The sequence below is a fragment of the Monodon monoceros genome, unplaced genomic scaffold (assembly GCF_005190385.1).
Source record: "Monodon monoceros isolate NGI ecotype Baffin Bay Population unplaced genomic scaffold, NGI_Narwhal_1 Super_Scaffold_12, whole genome shotgun sequence".
In the NCBI taxonomy this organism is placed as follows: domain Eukaryota; kingdom Metazoa; phylum Chordata; class Mammalia; order Artiodactyla; family Monodontidae; genus Monodon; species Monodon monoceros.
Window position 1 is genome coordinate 40,907,481 of NW_021703768.1, and position 13,479 is coordinate 40,920,959.

Below are 13,479 nucleotides of genomic sequence, written 5' to 3' on the forward strand. Positions count from 1 at the left end.
TTAGGTAAAGATGAGAGAAGTTGAGATTATCCTTCAAGTGTGATTATCTTCTTTGCAGTAGAGAGTGATGGGATCTGGGTTGAGTTTGGAGGCTTGAGAAGAAGGGTGAAGTTTTAAAACAGGTATCCTGGGAAATGGGGAATAAACTATATAATAAAACTTTGGAATACTCACCCCTAATATATATATATTTATTATTTTAGAAATTTTATGCATATGTATATATACATATGAGCAGATTACTTAGCATAATTTATGTGTATACACATATACATAAACAGCGTAGTTTTATGTATATGTATATATATATGTATACACCTTGGCAGAGATTAGAGGATATGAGGAAGTAATGATATTATTGAGAAGAGTTTCAGTGTTCAGTAGCTCAAGAATGGATACAGCAGATGATGCCCTGTTTGAGTGGGAGAGAGAAGGTTGGAGAGATTTATCTATTATTCTACATGCTAGTGTCATGATTTCCTTTTAAAGTTCATTCACTATTGCTTTGAGCCAGATTCTCCCATACGGCATTCTTTGATAACACTTTAAGGATATTTTTTTTCCAATCCAGAATAAAGCTTTAGCTGGAGCCACCATGACCTTTGCAGACTCCACCCCCTAGGATCACATTCTGCAGATGTGATCACATATTTAAATGAGCTGCCAGATCACTGAAGGCATCTCATTTCCATACACTTCATTATATAACACGAGCACTAAATTCAATGCTACATGTAAACCTGAGTGTACATTGAAAAAAAATGGCTTTAAATGATGATTTAACCACTCTTAAAAATCTTCTCCCCTTTGAAAGCTTCCACGAGCATTTCCAACGTTACTGAGATGAAAACCAACATGAGCCTTGGCTTGACACTGACAAGGAACGTGGGAACGGGAGGATTTCTTGTGAGTGTTTACTTTTCAAATCCTCATTCCTCTCAAGAAAGTATGAAGTCAGTGTCTTCTCACCATCCCTCCTAGCAAGCCAGATCTTGAGGTTTAAATGTTTGAGCTTGATTTTGGATAAGACATGCTAGATGGAGAGCCAACAGGAAAGAACAGTATGTTGATATGTAGACGTCTTAAGATATTTAGTAAAACCATTGCCACAGAATGTTTTGGAAAAAGGAATCAGAAGGAACATCGATTCTTTACCCTTGGAAAATGTGCTTTGTATTTGTTGATAACAGCAGAATTCTAGCTCTCATTTCTCCTTCCTGTAGGAACATTCAGGATAGGTACTGCAAATTCAGAAAGTAGGTTTCAAAGCTACAAAGTACTTTTATTTTTAATTGTTTCTGATAATCATTGACCAATCTGATATTATTTAAGGCATGGCTTGATCTCATCTTATTTCATGTTAATGTGTACTCTCATTTAGTTTCTAGAAAGCTGTGAAAAGACCACTACAAATCAGTAAAAGAGAATGCCTTATTTAACAAGAGGTCTGGGGACAATTAATTGGTGAATAACTTGCATATCCAAATATACTTCTGAGTGAATTAAAAAATTAATATAAAAAACTAGAAGAAAATGGAAGTTTTCTGAAAGAGAGAATAATTCCTGAGCTTGGGACTAATAAAAAAAATAACATAGAAAACTGTTGAAAAGATGCAACTGTAAAAAAATGAAAACCATCACACACCAAAAAAAAAAAAAAAGTGTTTAAAGGCAAACAAAAACCCAGTCTCATTTGACATTTCTGCCAGTCCATGTAGGTGTAACCTAGTTGTATAGCCCTGTTAAAATAGTCTTAGAAAGTTTACTTTAACTTTACATTGGTTATGACATGCTACATTGATATGCTAACTTAAAAGCCTGGGTGTATAACCAGATTGCTCTAAAAATGTAATCAATTTTGAACAATATCATTCTATTTTTACTGAGAGATATTAGAGAGACCTTGGTACCACTAACTGAATTAAGTGTTGCTTATAATATGTGTTAGATCAATGCATAAATGAATATTGCAATGAATCTTCCTGGTTTATGATCTTCTGAAGTCTTTATCATAAGGTTGCTTTTGTCATTTTTTTTTAAGTTGAATAAATTAAGAAAGGAAAACATTAAGATACAGGGATTATAGAATGTGCTTCAAAGTTTTTAGTCTGTAACTTCAGATTTTTAATGTGTAACTATAGATTTTTATATGCAAAATAAAACATTTTGTAAATCTTATTTATAAAATAAAATTGCAAGAGAATTTGAGAGATTAACAGTCAATGTAGCAAGTAGAAGGAAGGAGGGAGGGAGGGAAAGAGAAAAAAAAAAAAAGAAAAAAGCCAAAGTCTTCTTTCCATACCTAAAAGGTCAAAATCTTAAGATACTCTTAAGAATTCTGTGGAAAAGACTGACAATCATCACATTTTTTTTTTTTTTTGAACCTTTTTTTTTTTTGAACCTTCTTAAGTTCCGGGCTTAAAGCAGGAATGTTGTTCTGGCATTAACAATTGGCATATTCTAATTTCAACTCCTTAATGCTGTTTTCCATTGCTTTTAAAACAAAAAATCTTTTTTAATACTTCATGAGTTAGTATTTTTAAGGGTGATTAAGATAAACCAACTTGGGGGTGGGGATATAGGAATCAGTAGTTGGTATCTTATTCGGTATACTAACCCAAGGCATCAATAGTGATTTCTCCCTAATTGGCAAAATGAACCAGTTTTATAAGGGAAAAACTATGCCTTGTTCATTGAGCATGAAATATGACCACAGCTGCTTCTCCTTTGAGCTACCAACAATTAAAGTGGGTCAAATAAGTTCCCTTTCATTCTTCCAATCACTCTTTGCAAGTCCACACTTTTCAGTTAAGTTTTAATAATTGGTCCACAGCTTTACATAAGGTTAAACTATATAGATTTGTTTTTAAGATCATCACTAGACTTCTCTTCCCCCTTTGTTCTCCTTTCACATCTAACGATTTGAATATTATTTAATCTAATGTTTCCCACGTGATTTAATCATGATTTAATCAGGAGTTCTTGGCATTCAAGGGCTGCTGAAAGGGAGAGCTTTGGGGTCAGGTCAGTGGAGATATTAATAGTTGGAGTATGATGTGCACAAGAAGACAAACGCCAGCTTTGATAACTGAAGGTTCTAGGGGCCAGAAGTATGGGGTTCTGAAGTCCTCAAAGAAATACTTTGATAACTACAGAGTTAAAAACGGGCAGTTCATGAACCTCCTTTGTGTTTGTTTAGCATGTAGAGTGGTTCAGGTTTTTGTTAACTATAAATTTTCACACAAAATTCTCTCTTTGACTCTCCTTGAGAATTTGGGAGGTCTGGCCACACGGGGCCTGTTGCACACCAGCCCACGGGCAGGAGCCGCAATGGTCTGCCCTGCACAGAAAGCGTGGGCTCTTCATTCACCATGGTGTCTACACCTGGCTGGAGCTCTCTTCCAGGCTGCCTGCCTGGCCCATGGGGACATGAGGACTTAGGGTTTCTGCTGAAGAGTATAAATGGAAGGGACAGGAGGAGACCTATGTTCAAGGAATAACAATGATAATGATGCTGGCTAACAATTGTATATCCCTTGCTATTTACCCAGCACTGTTCTAAGTGTTTATAGCTATAGACTCATTTCGTCTTCACAGCAGCCTTAAGTTAGGAGGAGGTCTGATCATCCTCATTTTACAGATGAAGCAGCTGAGACCCAGGTATCTGAGAGACAAAAAATGAACTTTGCACGCATTTTTCTCCTGGGTGTTCTCTGGAAGAACAGCACCCCTTTTGTCGAGCTTGGTGGGTGACCTGATGGGCTCCTCCCTACACTGACAGTCCCAGCGCCCCGGTCCCCAAGACACCTGACACCAGGCACAGCTCATCTGCCACCCTCTCCCTCCCTTCTGTGGGCTCCAGTGCACTTTCTCTCAAAGGCACTGTTGACTTGTCAGTTTCAAGAGTTGACGACTCGTAGAGTCTTAGAATAGAGATAGTCCTGAGTTTCACAAATGGCGAGGTGGAGGGTTAACATTTTCCATGTGTTTTGTTATTGTTTTCATTTCTTTTAAGACCTGTGGTCCCCTGTGGGCACAGCAGTGCGGAAGTCAGTTTTACACAACCGGGTTATGCTCTGATGTCAGTCCCAATTTTCAGCTCCTGACCAGCTTTTCACCTGCAGTTCAGAGTAAGTTATGAATGTGCAGAGGGTCTGAGCAATGCCTTACATTAAAGGAGGGGAAAAATTGTATCAATGAGTGCCATCCTTTTTTACTTTGTCTCATTTGTATGTGGATGTGATTTTGCCTTACCTATGGATATATGTTTCTTTCGTCGTTTCCTGTGTAGCCTGCCCTTCCCTCATAGATGTTGTGGTTGTATGTGATGAATCAAACAGTATTTACCCCTGGGATGCAGTAAAGAACTTTTTGGAAAAATTTGTGCAAGGCCTGGATATAGGCCCCACAAAGACACAGGTATGGACATCCATTATATATACACTAACCCACAGCTTTCGTTCTGAGAAAATATTATTAGAGATGAGGTCTTTATCTTTGCATTTGTCAAATTCCCATATTAAAGGCTTTTAATGGTAATCTTGAAAGTTAACTGAAATTTGTGCTACACTGAGTTATTCTATCTATGACTTCCCCTAATGCTAGTCTTTAAGCTTGGATTTCTATTCCTGATTCAGGCATCAGATATGTGTATAGCATCTTAATTCTCTTTAGATGCTTATTTTTCCCTCCACTAACTCATGAACTAATCAATACATTTAGAAATCCAATATGTATTTTTTTTACACACGCTTGGACTAATGATGACTTTCTTTTACTTACTCTTTACTGGTGAAAAAATTATCTTTGAATTTTTATAAGTAAGTTCATAGCGTAATTCTATCATTTATTATTTTATAGTCTTTTGTCATATTCTAGTCTAGCCTTCCATTTTTCACACAGGACAAGTCTTTTCAATACTTTTGAATAACTGTTTATGTTTTAAAGAGTCTTTAATTTGGTTTTCTGTCTTCCTGAGGTAGGCAAGCAAAACTCAGGAGCAGAAACGTCATGCTTTTATAACGCTGAATAGCATTTTTTAAGTTTCAGGGTTTTTTCTTTCTTTCTTTCTTGTTGGATCTGCTATTTCATGGGCCATCCTGGTTGTAGCAGGACATTGATCCAATATCAACAGGAATCAATTCACAGAGTTACTAGTTCCTGGGTTGCATCTGGTGCTCCAGGGGCCAACAATTGTTGGAACACTTTTCTGAAAAGCTTTCCAGTTATCTATATTGAAATTTGCTTTTCTGCTTCCCTATACAGTATTATAAAATATTGTTATATATTTTCCCCATTGACATTGCTTTTCAATACCAAGAGGACATTAGTATCTGTCAAAACTTTGGAGGTTTCACTGTGGGCTTTCACCAGAAAATAAAATAAAATTTCTGTTAAATAAGACTAGGTATAGTACTGGTTTCTGGAGAGCGTCACTGTTAAGGCCCTCATAAGAGAAGTTTTCATCTGTATCTGCTTATTTTCTCTGTTTCTGAATGGGTTTCCCCCATAACGTGACTTATCGTATTTAATAGTCTCTTGTGTGGAATTCCTGGCCTTCCTCTTCTATCTTCCAATCCCGATGCATCTTCTTCATCTCTAGAGGTGATTTTACTCAGTATCTTCTCTTCCGTTCTAAATGTGACCTTTCTTTAAGCCCTACTATACCACATTTCTTTAAATCTTCTCTTCCACCTTTATCTTTTGCACATAGAAGTTATGGGGCTGTGTCAGGGGGTCACCATTCTCTTCCTATCACCTTAGATTTTGAAATCCTTAGAGTTATTTTTGATCGTTTCCTCTCTCTCAAATCTTACATCCTATCCTAAAGAGGAGGGTTCAGTAATATATTTTTTTGTCATTTTTCCATTGCCTAGTTAACTGCCTTCCTAGAGAAAGTAGCTGATTGAACTCAGAAATCCAGGCCTTGCCCTTCCCATCTTCATTACACATTGACCTCTATTTCAGAGAACCTTTTACCACTGATCCCTCATCACCATTCCTATTCTGGAAGCCCCAAATCCTAGGCATAGAGGGTGATCTCAGTGCTGAGAACAAGGACGTTAACAGAAGTGTCTGACCTCCTTGATCTGAAGGATTAGGGTATGTGCCCAAACATCTTGGTCAGAAGTTGTTCTGCCTCTCGGCCCTCTCAAATAAGACTCTCTCCAATGGCATTTTCCCTGAAGACCAGAAACTTCCTGCCCTAAATGCACGTATAGCAGCTTTCTTTCTAACGTCTGTGATTAGAGGAAATCCAGCACAACAAAAACATTCATGTTGACCGCATTGATTAGCACATCACTTTTTCTTGTATTCAACTATAATTCTTTGTTTGTTATATAATTATCCTCACTTGATGAGATGTTCTGTTCCATCCATGACTGCTTATAATCGTTTACATGTTTATATCCATTGGTAACTAGAAAATCTATTTATATCATTTGAATCCTCCTGTTAAGAACTTAATATTCATCCATATGGCAGTGCTTAAAAATCTACAACTATTACTCTTGAGAATCAAATGGTACACAAATGGCACATTATCTTGCTTGTCAGTAAGTAACACTGCCCTGCACTGATGGCCTCTGACCAGGAAGTTATTCCACTGGAAGAAAAATAACTATTCTTAAGAAAAAAGTTGGAAATGATTCCCTTAAGCTATCAGCCCATGTCTAAATGCACTTTCGATTTTTATTATATTGGTTAAATAGGAATGATTTATAACTTAATGACAAACCTGTAATAAACTTCTTTTCTCTTGAAGGTGGGGTTAATTCAATATGCCAATTATCCAAGAGTGGTGTTTAACCTGAACACTTTTAAAACCAAAGATGAAATGATTAAAGCAACATCCCAGACATCCCAGTATGGTGGAGACCTCACAAATACATTCAAAGCAATTCAGTATGCAAGGTAAGTTATGTTGCTAATAGGCTAATATTTTGATAAAATATAAGTGCTCATAAGTAATAAAAAGGAAAGATGAAGAAAAGTAAATATGTGGTACCTACACTTAAATCAGAACTAGTAGAGAAAAAAAGTCTGAACATTCTGTTACTTGAATACTTTGAGAAGGCAGTAGGGGATGACATTTTTAAATCTTTGATTTCTAGAACTTTTATAAGATATTACATAATTTTTTAAGATTTTACATGAAGTAAGTACAGTGAAATTAAAAGACCTTAGTTTAAGTTGGCAATGGAGCAATCTGCATTTATTTGTTAATATGTATCAAGGCCACAGACAACTTGAGCTACTGGAGCACTTCATGCAAATTTAGAAGGGCCGTAGATTCCTAAGTGTTAATGACCTAGAAGTCTGAATTGAATTGAAGGGCTCATTCTTTATAACAGGCTGGGGCAGTGTGAATTTCACAGCTATGTAACATTCTCCTAATTCTTTGCTCAGTGTCTCTTATTTTCTCAGCACTGCTGACCTTCATCTTCACTCTGCTTTAATCAGATACCTTTACAAAAAATGCTAAATATTCTCCTAGTGTTAAAACAGAAATGAGGACTGTAGGTTCACCTTCCCTTAAACCTACTTCCTGCCGTTTTTCATCGAGTTGTGAGTTCCTTCCTTCCACTGCCATAACTCCTTGAAAGAAGTGTCTATGCTCCCTTCTCCACATCCTTGAAACCTATGGCTCTGCCATCAGGTAAACATGGTCCTGCCTTGAGCCTCATCCTCTTTAGCTTCCCTGAACAGTTGACAATAATGAGCACGCACTGCTGTTTCTACTCCAGTTGCCATGACACCACACACTTCTAGAAAACCTGCCAACTTTTTGTCAACAAGTTTGCATCTTCACTGGCTCCTTTTCCTAATTTTTCTTCACCACACAGAGCCCGCTGTTTTATAGCCCTGTTCTCTTAGGCATTGTATCCATTGTATACACATGAGCCATCAGCCCTGCCTGGGTTACCCCATTGCTTTGTCATTAGCCCTGACCTCTCTCCTACAATGCACACAGGCATCCAGCTGATGCTGAAAATCCTTATTTGGAGTGTTGGCTCACTAATCAAATTCAGTACATTCTAAACTGGCCTTACTCTTTTCCCTGCCCCTCCTCATGACTCTGCCATTTTGATTCATGTGTCCACCTTTTCCCCTAGTCATTCAGACTAAAAACTTGATGGTTTATTTTATTCTTTCTGCTCCTCCTTAGGTCACATATCTGGTCAGTGACCACATCCTGTCCTTTCTTTTTCTGAATTTCCTATTTTATCTGTCCCTTCTTTTTTTAGTATATTCTGTGTTCTAGTTGCTGCTTCTATCAACTGCCCACTCTCCCTATATATCTCAAAAGTAGATTCCCTACAAGAGAAGATATGATTGGTTTGGTTAACCATTTTTGTCCCTATTAAGATGTCCTTTGGAGCCAAGCCATCTCAGAGGCCTCTCGCCAATTGCCATTATGTGAAGTACCCGTCCTGTTCCAGTAAAGTAGACTTACGGGAAGACTAAGATGACATAGAAAAATGGCCTCGTAGGAGTTAGAAACAGCAAAGGACCTGTATTTTTTGCAGGGAATGTGGGTGTTGCATTTTTCCCTGGTAAAAGCCCTGGGGCCTGGCAAGCTTCCTTCTCAAGGAGAATGGCCACTTTCTGTTAAAATGGGACTCATGGCTTTCATGATCTTTTCAAAACTTTTTCTCCCCAGGATCCCTGTCTCACCACAATTTCCCGAGCTAACAGGACTCTTTCCATTGTTAGGAGAGTCACCTAACTTCTCACACCTTCTGGAATTTAATTACTTCTATTTTCTTTCTCTTCTTCTTCTTCTTCCTCCTTCTTCATCGGTTTCTTTTTTTTGTGTGTGTGGTACACGGGCCTCTCACTGTTGTGGCCTTTCCCATTGCGGAGCACAGGCTCCGGACGCGCAGGCTCAGCGGCCATGGCTCACGGGCCCAGCTGCTCCACGGCACGTGGGATCTTCCCGGACCGGGGCACAAACCCATGTCCCCTGCATTGGCAGGCAGACTCTCAACCACTGCGCCACCAGGGAAGCCCTTCATCGGTTTCTTTACAACAACAAATAGCATTCCGATACTCTTTTAGTAAATATTGCCATTTTCCATTGATCTTATCTGAGTGCCTACACTTACAATTTACTGTTCCAAGCCCTGCAGGGAATCAAAACTAAATGAGGCATAGTTTCTACCCTCAGCAAACTTATAATCCTACATGAGCTCTACTGTATGTCATAAAGAGTATAATTCACTCAAAAATTATTTGATGTGAGTACAAGAATTCAAATTTGGCTGAGAAATATTTTTCCATATTTCTATATTCTGCTATATAGAATACAAAAAAAGCTTTAGGAAATAAAATGATAGTCTCAGTTTTACACATGTTGAATTTAAAGAGCTCCTTATACCTTCAGGTGAAAATATTCAATGCATTGAATACACAAACTTGAAGATAGGAGGGATGAATGGAAGCAAATATAGACTTTAACTTGTCATCATGTAGGTGGTGGTAGTGAACCTATATGATGACACCAGAAAGAATGTGCAACAAGAGAATCCAACAGACAGAAAAAAAAGTTGTTGGACAACTTGTTAAACATCTAGAAACAAAATAAAGCTGAATCCCTGCCTCACTCCTTGAATCAAAATAAATTTCAGCTGGACCACCAATTTAAATCTAAGAAAATGAAACCATTAAAAGACTATGAGAAAACTTGGGTGATTAAAGAGAAAAGTCTTAGAGATAAGTCCTTTTAAAATACCATGTCAAATATAAAAGACACACATGCAAAAGTTAATGGATTTGATTATATCAAAATATAAAATTTCTGTACAGAATTAATATCACTAAACTTCAAACAGTGATTCATGAACTGACAATTATTTACAATATATATGACAAAGGATAATTTTCTTTATTAACAGAAGTCTTACTTGTCAGGAAAGTGATGAAAAACAAAGAAAAATGGGCAAAGATAAAAATCAAGAGTTCATGAAGGAAGAAATATAAATGGCTAATAAACATATTAAAAATACTCATCATCCTTCATAGTGAAAAAGTACATATTAAAATAACAATTATATATTATTTCTCACTTATAAGAGTATCCCAGATTAAAAAGTTAATAATTCTCATTGTTATGGAAAGGAGGTGGAGAAAATTGCATTTTTGTACACTGATGGCAGTATAAATTGGTGGAATTATTTTTTTTATAAATTTATTTATTTGTTTGTTTTTTACTTTTGGCTGCATTGGGTTTTCATTGCTGTGCATGGGCTTTCTCTAGTTACAGCAAGCAGGGGCTACCCTTTGTTGCAGTGCGTGGGCTTCTCATTGTTGTGGCTTCTCTTGTTGTGGAGCACGGGCTCTAGGCACACAGGCTTCAGTAGTTGCAGCATGCAGGCTCAGTAGTTTTGGCTTGTGAGCTCTAGAGCACAGGCTCAGTAGTTGTAGCACACGGGCTTAGTTGCTCCATGGTATGTGGGATCTTCCCGGACCAGGGCTCGAACCCGCGTCCCCTGCATTGGCAGGTGGATTCTTAACCACTGCGCCACCAGGGAAGGCCTAAATTGGTGGAATTTTTGAAGAGCAATTTAGTATTTTATTTAGCAGAATTTGAAATGTGTAAATACTTTGTCTAAATAATTTCTCTGCTAAGATTTTATCCTACTGACACATTCGAAAAAGTATGCCAAGATAGATACACAAGGACATTCATTATAGCATTATTTGTAAAACTCAAAATGCCCTAAATGCTTAATAATGGGAATTGGTTAAATAAACTATGGTTCCTCAAAATAATGAAATATTATGTAGCCATTAAAAAAGGAGAAGTCTAAACTAGTGGTTACCAGTGGTGGGGGAGGGGCAACATAAGGGTGAAGGACTGGGAGGCACAAACTACTGGGTGTAAGATGGGCTCAAGGATGTACACCGTGGGGAATAGAGCCAATATTTTGTAATAACTGTAAATGGAAATTAACCTTTAAAAATTGTATAGAAATAAAATCAGAAAATCAAAATCAAAGACAAAGAGGAGAGTCTCCATCAAAATGAAAAACAGCTGCAGAGAATATGTTCCTATTTTTATAGAAGTTTAAGGAGTAACTTTTGCATATATTTCTCTAGATGAAACATTTTCTAGAAGGAAACATAAACTGATAATAGTGATTACCTTTGGAATAGTGGCTTGGTGTGAAATTTTTGTTTTACACCTTTCCAAACGCTTTGGATTTCTTTTACCACGTATATTTGTTACTTTTTAAAACACAATTTACTGTTGAAAAAAATAAATGCAGATCCAATGAGTAATATTTATGACAGGAATGAATATCTTTACCCTGTTGATTAGTTTTAATGAGTTTAATCTTATTAGCAGAAGATAATTCTAAGGATTCCTGATGTAAATACACACACACCCACACACCATGGAAACCATGGAAGTTATTTTTAATGCCAAGCAAGATTTATATTTTTATATGTTTCTCTACAAGCTACGAATAGAACGTAGTTCAGAAGTCACCAGCACTGACAGAGAAATTCTAAATCACAGTAGGTTATGCTCAAAGAAGTCAGTTTCATATTTATATTTCTAACCAGAGGTCCACCTGTTTAGTTTATTTTTTGATTGAGTTTTTCTTTTACCTGCCACAGAGATTCTGCTTATTCAGCAGCTGCTGGTGGACGACCAGGTGCTACCAAAGTCATGGTGGTTGTAACTGATGGTGAATCCCATGATGGTTCAATGTTGAAAGCCGTAATTGATCAATGTAACGATGACAATATACTGAGGTTTGGCATAGCAGTAAGTGGCTTTTCTTTTTACTTGTCTTTCAGTTGATGGGTAAATATTCCTTTATAACATCACTTCTGAAGACTGCACTTTCTTATTGGCTGTTCATAGCTTAATATAAAAGAATATTTTTACTCTACCTCTGCTTCTTGCTGATTTGCAGTCCTGTCAATGAAGAGGATATGGAAGTGTTACTTGATTTACTTCTCTAGAGGGCCTATTGTGTTCAGAAATAGCCTAGAAAATACGAATAGGAAAATTGAAGTACAACACTAATGGCCTTCTCCCCTCTTCCTCTATTTTCAAGGTTCTTGGGTACTTAAACAGAAATGCCCTTGATACTAAAAATTTAATAAAAGAAATTAAAGCAATTGCCAGTATTCCAACAGAAAGATACTTTTTCAATGTTTCTGATGAAGCAGCTCTACTAGAAAAGGCTGGGACATTAGGAGAACAAATTTTCAGCATTGAAGGTAAATGAACTCCTTCTTTCCAGAATTTTTTTCAAATTTTTTTCAAGAAAACAAACTGATGTTTACCAGGTTGTAAGGGGGGGGGAGGGATAAATTGGGAGATTGGGATTGACATATATACACTACTATACAGTATATAAAATAGATAACTAATAAGGACCTACTGTATAGCACAAGGGACTCTACTCAATACTCTGTAATGGCCTATATGGGAAAAGAATCTAAAAAAGAGTGGATATATGTATATGTATAACTGACTCACTTTGCTTTATACCTGAAACTAACACAATATTGTAAATCAACTATACTCTAATAAAAATTAAAAATAAAATAATATGTTCTTCAAAAACCTTAAAAAAAGAGTTCTTTATTACCATGCTTGTTCTATTAATGTTAACTTATATACCTTATATAAAGAGAACTCCTAAATAGCATCAGTAAGAAAAATAGACAAAGAATGATGAGTAAGTAGTTTATAAAAGATAAAATACAAATGGCCAATAAACATAAGAAAATATTCCCAATTTTAGTAATTATTTTAAAGTATAAATGAAATCAATGTTACTTTGTGTCTAAAAGATAACAAAGATTAGTAATGTTTAATCTTGGAGAGATTATGGGGAAGCAAAAAAGCTCATACACTATAAGATTATAAACTGTATAACCTTTTGGGGTGGCAACTTAGTAATATCTATTATAATCGTAAATAGTAATACCTTTCCATATTGTAAACAGTTTTTGTAATCATAAAAAATGTTACCTTTTTACACTGTCACATAATTTCTGAAATTCTTGAATTTGTTTGCAACAAACATGTCTACTTTTAAAATTAGAAAAATACAGTGAAGATTTTTAATAGTTCAGATTTTGAGGAAACATTTTACTTACCAGATCTACAATAATTTACTTCTATGGCCTTGGAAGGTCTAGTCTCTATAGAAATATCATGTGTTCAAGAGCTCACTATAAGCAGGACTAGAACACAATTCCCAGTTGGTAAAAAGTCCCACATGACCCAAATCCTGGTTCCTGATGGTTAACCCAAATAACTCTCATATTTTATTGAGCACCTACTATGATCAAGTACTGCTTCAGAAGCTGGATCCAAGGGGATTGTGTAAATTAAGTATTAATCCCTATAGTCAGATCTTTATCTCCTGATTATCCACTGGAAGGGTCTATCTAAAAACTTTTATTCTTCTCTACATTAATGTGGCAGTCCAGAAATTTAGCTTCCTT

At 36.4% G+C, this 13,479-nt stretch overlaps 1 protein-coding gene across 1 annotated transcript in view; it reads left to right on the forward strand.

Moving 5' to 3' along the window:
* ITGA2 (integrin subunit alpha 2) overlaps window positions 1-13,479 on the forward strand; it is a 103,375-nt gene that overhangs the window by 50,638 nt on the left and 39,258 nt on the right. Inside the window, exons 4-9 of the mRNA XM_029216677.1 lie at window positions 815-906; window positions 4,016-4,130; window positions 4,292-4,419; window positions 6,767-6,915; window positions 11,629-11,779; window positions 12,075-12,240. Coding sequence (XP_029072510.1) covers window positions 815-906; window positions 4,016-4,130; window positions 4,292-4,419; window positions 6,767-6,915; window positions 11,629-11,779; window positions 12,075-12,240 — 801 coding nt within the window. The remainder of the gene's footprint in view (window positions 1-814; window positions 907-4,015; window positions 4,131-4,291; window positions 4,420-6,766; window positions 6,916-11,628; window positions 11,780-12,074; window positions 12,241-13,479) is intronic.